We start from the raw sequence: 12,695 nt of genomic DNA on the forward strand, positions 1-12,695 counted from the left end.
GCCTGGAAACCCTGTGGACTTGGGACTGCCGATGGCGGTGCTGCCCCCATGGCCATCTCCCACCCTGGGCTGCTCGCAGAGGAGGGGACACAGGGCTCTGGCTGAGGACACCTGGGAGGAGCAGGAGATAGATGCCGCTTCTCTTGTAGCGAAATCAGGCCCAGTGGCGTAAAACCCTTGGCCCCTCCACAGACAGTGGGGATGTGGAAGGCACTGGGTCCAGGGAGGGCTGCCCAGGCCAGGGCCACCGCTGGAGGGGAGAGCAGGCCTGTGGGAAGGTGGGTCCAGGTAGCCCTCATCTTGGAGGTGGACATATGGTGCTGAGCCCCCAGCCGGGCCTGGGGCCCTGGGGGGCAGGACAGGGAGACTCGCGCCACCGCCTCCCAAGCTCAGCTGAGACCGAGCCGGCTGGGCTGAGGACACACTAGTGTGTATGCGCGTCGTGCTGAGGTGTGAGGGCACAGGCAGGACGGGCACGCAGGGCCGCGAAAGCAGACCAGCTCTACTGGACAGGATCACCGTGTTGTCGGGGACGGAGGACAGCCGGTCCTGGGAGACGTGTCCCTTCACAGAACCTGGCTTTTCTGCCTGTTTCCCTCTGACCAGACAAGGATGGGTATGTGAGGTGGCACTGTGGGAGGACAGAGGGCAGGGCCAGTGAACCCCTGGGCAGGCAGGCCGGCAGGGCCCAGGAGACCATCCGTGAGGGCTGTCTTCTTTAAGGAAACACAGACAAAATGTGGTTTGGAATTTTTTTTTAAGCTACAGTTACATACAGAAAATATCCAAACAGAGTGCAGACCACAAAACTGACACGTCGGTCATTCCTAACCGGTAAAAACACCTCCTGTTCACTCTTTAAAAAATTCCTTTTATTATTTTTGTAAATGTCTCACTTTGAGTGAACTGTAGGGGAGGTGGGAAGGGAGGGGCCAGCTCGGCCTGTGCACCCCACTTCCCCTCAGCTGAGGCTGGCCCAGGCATCTCCCGTCCCATCCTCAGAAACGAGAGGACAAGTCAGGACCAGGTCAGACCAAAATGATACAGCATCCTGGGAACAAACCATTGGTGTATTTTCCATTTTAGCAATGTGGATGTGACATTCACAGCAAATAAGTCACCCACAGCGATGCCGCCGTGAGGTGTGAGTGCCAGCCCTGGGCAGCAGCCAGGAGACACAGTGCCCAGCTACATGGGGCTGTAAGGCTCGGCTGCGGCATGAGGAGGGGGCGGGCTCCCCGGCTCCCCCAGGGCTGCTCTGCTGCCTGGGCCAGAAGAAGCAGGAGCCATGGATGCCCAGCCAGCCCGGTCTCCCCTCCTCCAGGCAGGCCTCTGTTCTTGGGCGCTCCAGTCCGGCCTCTTCTGCAGCAGACAGAGGCCCAGTGAGCCCCTCCAGGGTGTCATCCCCACTGTGCTGCACCCTTTGGGAGCATGCCTACTGCCCCTACCACCCACCGAGGACACACTGGGCCTGACCCCCGCCTGAATCAGTGTCTCACGTGTATGCCCATATGTCACTTTGGAACTCAGACCCTGCAGTGGGGAAATAGCCCTATCCCGTTCCCACGTCCAAAAGGACAGGCTGTCACCAACATGAGGCCTCTCTGTGGGGCAGGGCAGCCATGCTGGCTGCCCAGCAGGTGGCTCAGTGGGGCAGCCCCTGAAAGAGCAGCGGGACTCACAGGGGCAGCCCCGAAGCAGGGGCTCGCCGTGCCCGAGGCCGTGCAGGGAGCTGAAGCTAGAGGGCAGATGCCAAGCCCAGGGCCCTCCTCTCAGTGGCTTTGGGGACTGGCCTGGTAACAGAAATGGGATGGAATCCAATGGCTTCTCAGAAATGGCTCCACGAGAGCATCAACTCACGAGGGGCAGAGCGGAAACGATTCTGGAAGGCTACTGCAAGCTGCTGCCCAGCTCAGGCCCCACAGCTCCTTCCCTCCAGCAAGCAGCCCCCTGGTTCTTTGGTATTGAAGCAACAAAAAGCTGCCATGGAAAAGCCACTTCTCCTGGCGATGATGCGCAGGGGGGTGAAGCTTTACCCTTTCCGGGAACTCTGAGGGTCCCCGGGGGAGGGAGGGACGGGGAGCCTCCCACCCTCAGAGGCTCATCCAGGGTCCTGGTGTGCCATGGCTGGCACTGTGGCCGCCATGCGGAGCCCCCAGGGCGTGAGGCCAAGGTCAGAAGGGCAGCCTCCACCAGGGACGGTGGCATCCAGCCCGACCTCCTCAGGCCCCTGGGAAAACAGCCACAGGCCAAGCTCCCCCAGGCCGGCTTGCTCACAGCCTGGGACGCGAGGCTCTCGTGGCTCTGTGTAAAAAGTGGATTATCTCTCACTAAACTTGCATAATTTATAGAAAAGCCCATATGTTTAACTTTTTTTCCTGTAAGAGTCAGGATTTCACCCTGCATTCCGAAAGTGTCTGCTGAGCCAGGGACCAGAGCCCGCTGGTCAGTCCCCTCCAGGCTGCCCGACCCCGGCCAGCTCTCCCGCTGGGTGGGACCCAGATCCTGTGACAGGGTGCGGGTTGCGTCCCCAAGGGCCTTGCCAGCTCCCTGCCTGCCTGCAAGAACCTGAGCCAGGCCCCAACTGGGCTCCTGACTGTCCGACCACAGCCATGCCTCTCCCCTTGAACAAAACAGCAAGTAGGAAACAAGGGTGCCTTTTTAATTGCAATCGCACAGCCGTCTGAAGTCTGTCAGCAGAAACCCGAGCCCTATGCAGAAGTGGGCGTGCAGTCGGATGTCACCAGCTGCCTCACTGTGCCGCCGGGGTGCAGGGACGGCCATGCCCTCTGCCCACCAGCCCCTGGGCGCCGCGGGGCAGGGGTGTTAGGGGCGGTCTCCTTGGCGGGCGGGCCCGGCTCCAGCCCCCAGGCCAAGGGGAGGCGTGCGGGGAGGACGGGAGCCGGGAGGCCCGACCTTGCACCGTCACACACACATGCAGACTTTTTCAATCGGTCTTGGTTTTGTTTTCCTCCTTTTGCTAAAATGCTCAGGTAACATTGTGAAATCGCGGCTGTGGCCAGCCACCTACACCAGGTGTGGTCAGCGCAGCGAGGCGGCCTCCGCCTGCCCGGGGCGTCCTCCAGCACGGCCGTCCTACTTTTGGATCTGGAACAGGAAGAGCCGCAGGTTGATGTTCTTGGCGGCCAGCAGCTTGTTGCACTCCACCGAGTCGATGATGGGCAGCGGTACGTAGTCGGTCTCGTTGCTCTCGTTGGTGAAGACAAAGTGGTAGATGACGGGGTTGATCTTTACGTCGTCGTAAGGGCCCTTGAGCAGCAGGAAAGAGCACTCGAGGGGCGCGTTGACCTTGCTCTTGAGGATCAGCTGGAAGGAGAGCGTGCGCTTGCACGACAGGCTGGGGTTCCGCTCTGAGTCGTTCACCCGCGCCTTCAGGACCCAGGTCTGGCTCAGCACCGTGAACCGGGGCGTCTCGTAGTAGAGCCGCGTGATGAAGTCGTCTGTGCGGTACGGCCGGAACTGGACCTCTGTGGAGACAGGCCGGGGAGGAAGGGCAGTTAGCGGGGGCAGGGGGGGAGGAGCCGGCTGGGGGGGCAGCAGCTCACTGCGGCCCCTCAGGGCTCTGCATGCCGAAGGGCACAGCGGCCACCAGGAGGGTGAGCAGAGGCACCCGTGAGCCTGGGGTGGAGCCACAAACATGGCCCACCCAGGGGCCCACCTGCCCTCTTGCCGCACCCCGGGGGGCCAGCGGGGAGGGGCGAGGCCTCCACCCACAGGGGCGGGCAAGCAGACACGCAGACAGGATGTGGTTCTGAGAACAGGTTCACTTTATTGGTTCCGATACAGAATTGCCAGAAAGGCTGCGACGTGGTGGGCACCCAGTGCCCCGGCACACAGGCAATGGCTCCGCCCGGTGGTCTCCGAGGGTCCTGAGTCACTGGTGGCCTTGCCTGCCACACAGTCCAGTCCGTCCCAGCAGAGCTGGCTCCCAGCAGCCAGGCCTTCCTGCAGGACGCCCCCACCCAGCGTCTGAGAGCACCAGACCCCGCGTGGCCAGGGCCCTTTGGCTAAGGCATCCGCCACGCGGCTGAGACAGCCACACGTTGGGGCCGTGTGGGGCCCAAGGACCCTCGACCTTCACAGGCCACGCCTAACTGGGCCCCAGCCAAGTGGCATGGCAAGGCCAGCTGCCCGAGGTGGCCCTGGGCCTTGGCTGGCCGCTTGGTGTGGACTGTGGGGGGCAGCTTAGGAGCCCCCGGTGCAGCAGCGGTAGTGGGAGCGTCTTGCTCCTCTGAGGCTGTGGCCTTCTTCTCAGCGGGTCTGAAGACGGGAGCAGTGGCCTGAGAGCCCATGAGATCCTGCAGACCTGGGCCCAGTCCAGCCTGCCCTCTGTAGGTGTCCACTCCTGGTTCTGCAGTTTGAGCCAGGTGCCCTCAGCTCCTTGTGGAGTCACATCTGAACTGCTCCTTGCTAGCCACGGGAGCCCCTGGCCCCTTGGTGCAGCTCTTCTGGCCGGGCTCCCTGGCAGGCCATTGGCTCCGGGCCTCCCTGACAGACACATCCAACTCTCTCCCTCTGTGGCGACCATGCAGCCAGGATGCCACCTTGTCGGGGTGACAGGGCCATGGTGGGGAGCATGTGTGGGGGCACCTCGGTGAAAGCTGTGCTGTGCATCCGGGGTCCTGCCTGGCCCCTCCCTCAGCTGCGTCTCCAGCCGTCTTCCTCCCCACACACCTTGTCTGCAGGGATGTGCGGAGCCAGCCGGTGGTCTGCACCCTCCCGGGATTCCCACCCACTGCCCAAGAGCCTGCTGCCCCTGGGACCCCACCCACTGCCCTCCGAGTCTGCCCGGGAGGCATGCAGTGAGTGGCAGGGTGCCTCACCGGTATAGCCGATCTTCTCAAAGCTGAGCAGGCTGAAGATGCTATTGTAGAGCTGCATCTCCTTGCGGCGGCCTTGGTCCATCTCGTCTAGGATCTCCATCAGCTCGTTGCCTGTCTTGGTGGGGTGGGCGCACGCAGCCTCGTGCACTGTCAGCTCGTGGAAGGGGCCGTGCCATGGGCAGCCAATGCGCTTGTACTTGCACTGGGTCACCCTGGGGAGGAGGTGGCACAGTGGGGTCATGGCCCCCTAAGGCCCCGTCCCAGCCTGTGCCTGCCCAGAGCCTCCCTGCAGGACACACTTGCCATGCGCCTGCCCCGGAAGGGTGAGTATGTGCATGAGGGGCTGGGAGGGAGGCGGTGATAGCAGGTGTTGGAGAGCAGGTCACCTGCCTACAGCTGCGGGTCTGTTCCTGGCTGGGCCAGATGCGCCCACTGGACGTGGTCCTGGACCCCAAAACCCCAGCTGTGCAGCAGCATCGCTTCGTACCCTCCAGCCAGCCCCACACGGCCTCGGGGCCGCAGGTGGGCTGTGGGGCCAGTGCTCCTGAGCTGCCTATGCCATCTGGGCCCTCCGAGGGGCTACCCTGCACCAGAGAGCACGCCGACAGCCAGGAGGATGTCAACGCAGTCGGGTGCACACCGAGGCCCAAACTGCCTGCAGCCATGGGTTCCCTGGGCCTCTGCAGCACCAGCTGAGGCCCTGGAGCCCTGGGCCTGGCCCGGCCTGTGAGTCCCTCCCTGTCCCCCAGGCCTGGCCCGGCCTGTGAGTCGTGGGGCTGCCACGTGGTGCCCCAGGCCTGGATGACAAGGACCGGGGAGGAGCCTGACGTGGCCGATGGACCGGCCAGAGCGGCCTGCGTGCCGGGCCTCGCCTAGTGGCGTGGGCCAGCGGGCGGTCACCTGTCCTGGCACTCCTCTTTCTGGTGCCTCTCCAGGAGGGAGCGGGGAAACTGGCGCAGGCAGAAGCCACACTCAGACGGCAGCTCGCTCACGGCTTTCTCCACGGCCAGGTTCCGGCAGCAGAGGCTCTTGCTGATCTCGCAGCGGCAGTTGGGGCACGTGGCCTGCTCCTCCTTCAGCCGGGCATCTGCTAGTAGGTGGATAAAACAGCCAGCGCACATCAAGTGACCGTTAGTGCACTGCGGAGAAGGAGAAGAAGACGAGGCTCACAGACCTGTGGGGCTCACGCGCCCCGCCCACCCGTGGCCACCCTCGGCCGGGCGGCACAGGTGGGACTGCGGCGAGCAGCACGCGCCTCTCCTCCCGAGGTGCCACCAGGGCCTAACACGGTGGGGAGCTCTGCTCCAGGGCACGGGCCGCTTTCTGGAGCCCCCGAGACACAGCCAAGGCAGGTTTTCGGGGGGAGAGGCACCTTGAGGACACGGCCCCGGCCCTCTGGCTGAGGTTGGGGGCTTCGCTGGTGCAGGACCAGGTGCTCTGTTCAGCCACACTGCGGCTTGAAGCCCGGCCCCCCCATCCTAGAGACCAGGGGCTGTCCCAGTCTCCCCTACAGCCCCCAACCCTGGCACAACACAGTCAGGTGGAGCAGTGGACACAACTTCCCTCCAGGCCAAGGCAGGTGTGGCCACGCATGCTGGGGGCTGGCGCCCAGCCCCTCACTCCTGCCCTCCCCGGTGGGCCCAGTGAGAAGCAGCTACCACCCACCCAAAGGCCAGCCACCTGTGGGGGCTCCTGTGGCTGGCAGCAAGGGGCCCAGGCTGTGCCCTTGCAGGAGAGTAGACGTGGGGACTGCAGGGTGACAAACTACTAAGTTGGCGCTGGTCCTCTGTAAGCTCGGAGCTCAAGAGCCAGCCCTGCTTGGGGTCTCCGACAGATCCATTCCTGAATCTGCAGAGTGAGGTCCAGACACTGCCTGCTCCCCCGGCCCCCAGCCCATGAGGCTCCTGACAGGGGTGGAGGACCATCTGGCCAGCAGCCCAACAACCACATCCATCTTGGATCTCTCCCTCGTGCTACCCCCACTTCCAGACCGCCCACTTGGTGCCCCTCTGCAGAAACACGCAGTGGGCTGTGGTCCTGGCCCTCAAGGAGCTCCCAGATGGAACCGAGGCGTGCAGAACAGAGGCCTGGGGTGCCCGTGTCCCAGCAGGGCAACAGCTTGCTGTGCAGGCTGCCGGGAAGGGCAGGGCCCAGCAGCCTCACGGGACAAAGGAGTGTGTGGTGAGCACGGGGGCTTGGGGCTGGGCCGTGGCCGCCCGCCAGGCTGAGATGTGAGCATCACTCAGGCTGGGGAGTGCACCGTGGCAGGGACAGCCTTTCTGAGGGGAGCCCCTGCAGCGGAGGGGTGACCGGGCCTCGCAGCCCGCCTGGGGCTGGCCTGGAAGTCACCGGCTGTGGGGCTGCTTTGGGGCCCAGCACCCTTTTGGAATCAATGCAGTAGAGCAGAGGTGAGACGGGCACTCAGGTATCCTCAATGCCTCGTCCACAGAATTCACGTTCCCATTAACTCCACAGACTTATCACACTCGAGTCACAAGTTTGAATTAGGTCAAAAATTAAAATGCACGAAACAAGGAAGGGGAGTGAGTTGATGGAGCTCAGCCAGAGGAGCAGGGCTTTTTGAGCACTGCCAGCGGCCAGCTCGGACATGTGGCTGGAGGGTGGGGGCGCGTCCTGCAGGCAGCAGGGACAGGCTAAGGCCTGCCCAGAAGAGGAGCAGAATGGGAAAAGCCGGCCAGTTCACCTGCCCACAGGGGTCAGTGGAAGCCAAGCAAGTTGTGCGGTTGGGCAGAGTCTTGGGCACAGCTGCAGAGCAGGAGCCCAGCACCCCCCTCATGCCGCTGAGCCCCACCCTGACCGTGGCCTCTGAGGCCCCCTATGGACAGTGCTCAGCCACCAGGGCCCTTGAGCCAAGGGGCTGAGGACCACTCGTTTCCAGACCACAGGGAGGTGGCAGCCGAGACGCTGACCAACAGTTTGGCCAAGGGAGGAAGGAATCCCACCGGCTCCCTCAGAAGTGAGGCGGAGACATGCAGCACCCCACTGGGGAAGCTCCCACAGCCACCACGTCCTCTGTCCCAGGACGCCCAGCACCTGGCAGGTCGCACGCCAATACCCCTAGGGCGGGCAGCCCCACAGGCCCCACCTGAGCAGGCCCATCGGCCTTGTACTCTGTGCGGGCATCTGGGGCATGAGCCCGAGGGGTGAGAGGGGCCCAGCAAGGAAAGCCTCTGGGCCCGCCCGAGGGGCACCAAGGCCGCCGAGCGGGTCCCACTGACCTCCTGACACCACATGCTGCCCACACAAGTGGCCCCCTGGAAACAAGGAAGGCACCCATTCTGAAGGTGCAGGATACCAGGCCGGGCCGGTCCCTCCCACGCTCAGCACATCTGCCACAGCGACCCTTTCCTCTTGGAGCCTCCTGAATCTGATGCAAGCTGAGTCAGCCTGGCCGAGGGGCACTCCTGGTGGGCTGCCCAGTTGCCCACAGACCTTGGTCTCCTCTTGCCTTCCCCTGGCCTCCTGGGGGAGATGTGAGCTCCGGGGAGGGGGAGGTCACTGGCCCTCCAGCCCCATCTGCTCAGCTCTAAGCGGGAACCCAGCGAGCCCGGACTTGGCCAAGACAAGAGGACCTCCTGCCCAGCCGCTCCCCAGCTGCCCAAGGCAAGCTCACCTGGTGGGCAGCCACCCGCTGGCCAGGCCCAGCGCACTGAGCACGCAGTGTGCCCGCAGCAGGTGGCCACCGTGCTCCAGAGACCTACTGCAACTCTGCCTTCAGCCAAGGATGCCAGGGACCCTCAGACCAAAGCACAGCCATAGGGCTTCCCCGTGGGCACAGATCCCAAAAGCCCTGCTCTGGCCCTGAAACCCTCTCCTTCCTCCTGGGTGCCAACCATCTTCTGAGGCAGCACTGCCCATGGCCCCTGCCCATCTCCCCTGCCCCCCACCCTGGCACTCACCCCCCATGGTCCTCTACTCCCCCTGCTCAGCTACCCTGCCACCATCGCCTGCCTCTTCCTCACCACTTCAATCAAAAGTGGGTTCTAAGGGGGCACACGGTGCTGGGGGTGAAGCCAGAACTCAGAGCCTCCAGGCAGGCTGGGGTCCAAGGCCTGAAACCAGCGGAGCCATCGCGAGAGGGCAGCCGGCAGCCAAGCGGGACCGCCAAGCCCTCGGCCTCAATCTCCCTAAACACATGCTGGTCGGGATGAAAAGGAGCCACAATGACAAGAGCAGCACCGCCAGGAAACACAGGCTTCCTGGCTGAGCAGAGGCCCAGCAGCGCCCTCCTCCCTGCCCGTGGGTCTGGGCTGCCCAGGTGAGTGTGGCTCAGCAGCTCTTTCCAGCCACATCCCTTACTGTGGAGAGCCAGCCTGCCCTGGTCCAGCATGGCCACCGCTTGGCGTCGGGAAAGGGGCAGCCGAGGCTCCCAGCTGTGCAGGTGCAGGTGGGTGGGGACCCCCACCCCATGAGCAGCACAACCCAGCCCCCGCTTCCTGCCCCTTTTGCCAACATGGTTGACCAACAGGTACCCGGGACCCTTGCACCAGGATCTGGCCTAGTCCTGAGTGGAGAGGTTGGGGTCGGGTGCAGCCTGGCATAAGCAACCCCACCTGGGGCAGGTGACAGGAGGTCCTTGGGGACCCGGAGAGGAACGAGCTAGGAGAGCACAGGGGGTGTACCAGGGGCAGCACGGGGCTGGAAGGCACAGGCTGGACTGCATCCCTGTGACAGCACCCGGACTGACCCTTTGCTCTGACATCAGGACATGGCCAGCTCTTGTGGCCAAGAGCTGGTGCTGGCCTTGAAGAACTGCCCCGAGGGATGGAAAAGACAGGCATCCCCTCTTAACAGATGCAGGCCTGGGGCCTGGGGCCGGTTCTGTCTTACGGGAGACCCCACCGGGCCTCGTGTGGGGGCAGGACCCAGGAGGGATGGAGGGTCTGGCAGCGGCGGCCCCTCTGCCCCAAGCACTGCTCACCTGCCTGCCCAGACTGTCTTGGCATCCGCCCCGGACTCTAGAAGTGGCGCAGACCTTGTCAGGCCTGTCATCCAGGACACACCTGACACCCACACGGAACATCAAAGCCAGCTCTCGCTGCACCTGCTGCGTCCCCGCACGGCTCAGGCGTCGCAGGGAGAGCCTTGGCCAGACCCCACCTGCACTGGCTCAGTGGGCCCCTGGGAAAGCCCCTGTCCAGCCCTCGTCTGCTCTGGGGAGGAGTGCTTCCCCCCACCGCCCAGAATCCCCGGCAGCCCAGCAGTGGGCTCTGGCTGGCTGGACAGCAGGCTCTTGGCCAGCTCCCGAGGCCTGTGGGAGTTGTCCCTGGTGGCACCAGGCACAGCAGACCCTGGGGCTCAGCTTGGCCCCAAGGCCCTTCTCCTTGCCCCAGAGCTGGGTGCCCGGCAGCCCAGAGTGCGTGGGGTGGCCCGTGCCTCCTCTGAGCTTCGTGTTTTGCTGGGTCAGGCAGAGCACTGGCCAGCAGGAGCAGAGAGCAGGACACGTCGCACGTGAGACTCACCCACCAGACGCTGGCTCAGTCCGAGGCCAACAGGAGACGGAGGCTGGGCCCTGCCAGGGAGCTGGGACCCACCCAGGACTCCACAGCCCACACCGTCCATGACCCACCCCCCAGGGAGCAGACACAGCCTGGGTGACAGCAGCTTGGGGGCTCTGGGCTTGTCCTGGCCCCCCTGCCCCTCCACATCCCCGTCCCCATGGGTATAAAACGGGGGCTACTGACAGTGACTGAGCTCAGGCTGCCATGAGGGTTGAAAGGAACACTGACAAAGAAGGGCACTGGGGCAGCCCTGTCCCTCTCCCTCAGGCTGTCCTGGAGTCCGCCGCACTTGAGCCACTCGGCACAGGGACTGCTGGACAGGCTGGCCCCACATGCCCCGACCATGGTACGTGGCAGGTCTGTGTGCAGCCAAAGGGAGTTCTAACCCTTCTATAGCCCGGGGCTCTTCCACCAATCTCAAGTTCTAGACCCTTCTCCAGACTTCCAAAGACGCAAGGAAAACACTTGTGCTACTGAGACCCCTGTGTCACCTGGAAAGAACGGAGAGATGAGGTGAGCAGAAGGCTGGAGGCAGAGCCTACAGCTGGGTCAGGCCCCAGGGCCCTTCTTGTTTCAGGTGGCCTGTCCCAGAGCAGCTGCTAAGGAGAACTCACGGGTCAGGGGAGGGCCACGGCCTGGGAGGTCCTCAGGTCAGGGGCAGTGCAGCACTTCCCTCTCCATCAGAGCCTCCCGGCTGCCCAGGAAAACGCTCAGCTACCAGCACAGTGCAGGCCGGGCCGGTTTGAACCAGCCTAGCTCACAGGCAGAGCTGCAGTTCTCTGTGCTGGCCAAGGCCTGGCTGGGGGTCAGAGTGGACCAGGGGCCAGCACCACGTGGTCCCTTGTTCTGCCAGGTGTGGCTCCAGCCCATTCACTGGAGGAGGATCAAGGAGACAAGGCTGTCCCCCACCAGTGGCCTGGCTCCCTGGGCTCTCACTGAGGGCCTCTGGGAGGATCCAAAGACTGTGGGCAAGGACAGAAGGATCTGGGAGGTAGAGGTCCTGAGAGGTGCCCCAAGGCCGAGGTGGCAGTGGCAAAAGGGCTCCCTTGGCTGGCACTGGGGCCAGAAGGTCACGTATTCTTGAACTAGGGTCCCAGCCAGGAGCTTTCTGAAACCTAGAGGGATTGAAAGCCACTGTCCTCTCCCCAAACAGCTCAACCCACCTTCCTTCCAATGCCTTTTCCTCTCCTCATCATCCATGAAAATGGGTTCCCCTGGGGTCCCCCCAGCCATCTTGTGCCAGGACACAGAAAGGACTTGGAGATTCAGACTCAGGAAAGGGCAACCCAGAACCAGCTCCTGCACTGGCTTACTACAAAAGCAGCTCCTAGCCCAGAGCCCTGGCTTGTAACAGGTGCAGGGAGAACGAACCCCCATAGCCATCCCAGCTCCTTAAGTGCAAATAAGGCAGAGAGAGGTCCTGCCTCGCTCCCTCACTGGGGCTCAGTGGGGAGGGGACAGAGATCAGAGATGGGGGCTGAGGTGCAGAGAGAGGCAGAGGCGACCACACCAGCTCCGGCTGTCAACCCGAGGTCTGCCTCGCTGCTACCTGGGAGGGGGCACAGGCTAGACCCACCTGGGCCAGGTACCCTCTCCCAGTTAAGGGCCCCAAGTCCAGCCCTCACACTGAGTGCTGGAAGCCTAGAAAGCAGGGCCTGGCGGAGGCGGGGTGGCTGGGGAAGCCGTGCTTGGGGTGTGGCTCGTCCAGAAGACAGAGGGTTCATCCAGACCAGGGATGGGGGGGGGTGTCCCCTAAGTCATTAAACTTCTTTGAGAAAGAAATGAACAAGGTAGAGAGAATTCTTTCACTTGGGAATGCAAAGAAAAAAAAGGCAGAAAGAGAGGAGCAGGGGAAGGGGAGGAAAGGCTTGGGGGTGTGGCTGTGAAAAGAGTAGAAAAGCAGCTCTTGAGTGCGGAGACAGGATGGGGGCTCCCTGAGCCCTGGGAATGCCAGGCAGCGGCAGAGGCCAGGGGACACGTCCATGTCACCAGCCCTCCACTGGGCTCGGCCTGAGAACATGGCATCGCAGAAATTTGAAAGAAAAGAGTCCTAACTAGGACTTGAGAGACGCAGATTGGAGATTTAGATAAACCAAAAGAAGGAGTAAGGTTCAGAGCAGGAAACAAGCAAGTCCTGACGCGAAGCCAAGAAGCAGCTTCGGAGCGGCCGCCGGACGCAGCCGGCGGAAGTGAGGGCAGCGGGCTCGGGGCCTCCGGGCTGGGCCTCGGGAGAGAGCGCGGGCCTGGAGCCCCGGGCCGGGTCGGGGGTCGGGCCGGCGGCCCTACCTGGTACACGGAGGCCTTGGGCAGGTCCAGGCAGACGGTGCAG

The 12,695-nt window shown here is 63.6% G+C and overlaps 1 protein-coding gene across 1 annotated transcript in view; it reads right to left on the reverse strand.

The window, feature by feature from the left end:
• Positions 1-2,644: 2,644 nt before the first annotated feature.
• CYHR1 (cysteine and histidine rich 1) overlaps positions 2,645-12,695 on the reverse strand; it is a 14,568-nt gene continuing 4,517 nt past the window's right edge. The window contains 3 exon segments of the mRNA XM_037803194.1: positions 2,645-3,488; positions 4,845-5,056; positions 5,745-5,983. Of these exon segments, the coding sequence (XP_037659122.1) occupies positions 3,097-3,488; positions 4,845-5,056; positions 5,745-5,983 (843 nt within the window). The 3' untranslated portion in view covers positions 2,645-3,096.

The sequence above is a fragment of the Choloepus didactylus genome, chromosome 14 (assembly GCF_015220235.1).
Source record: "Choloepus didactylus isolate mChoDid1 chromosome 14, mChoDid1.pri, whole genome shotgun sequence".
Lineage (NCBI taxonomy): Eukaryota > Metazoa > Chordata > Mammalia > Pilosa > Megalonychidae > Choloepus > Choloepus didactylus.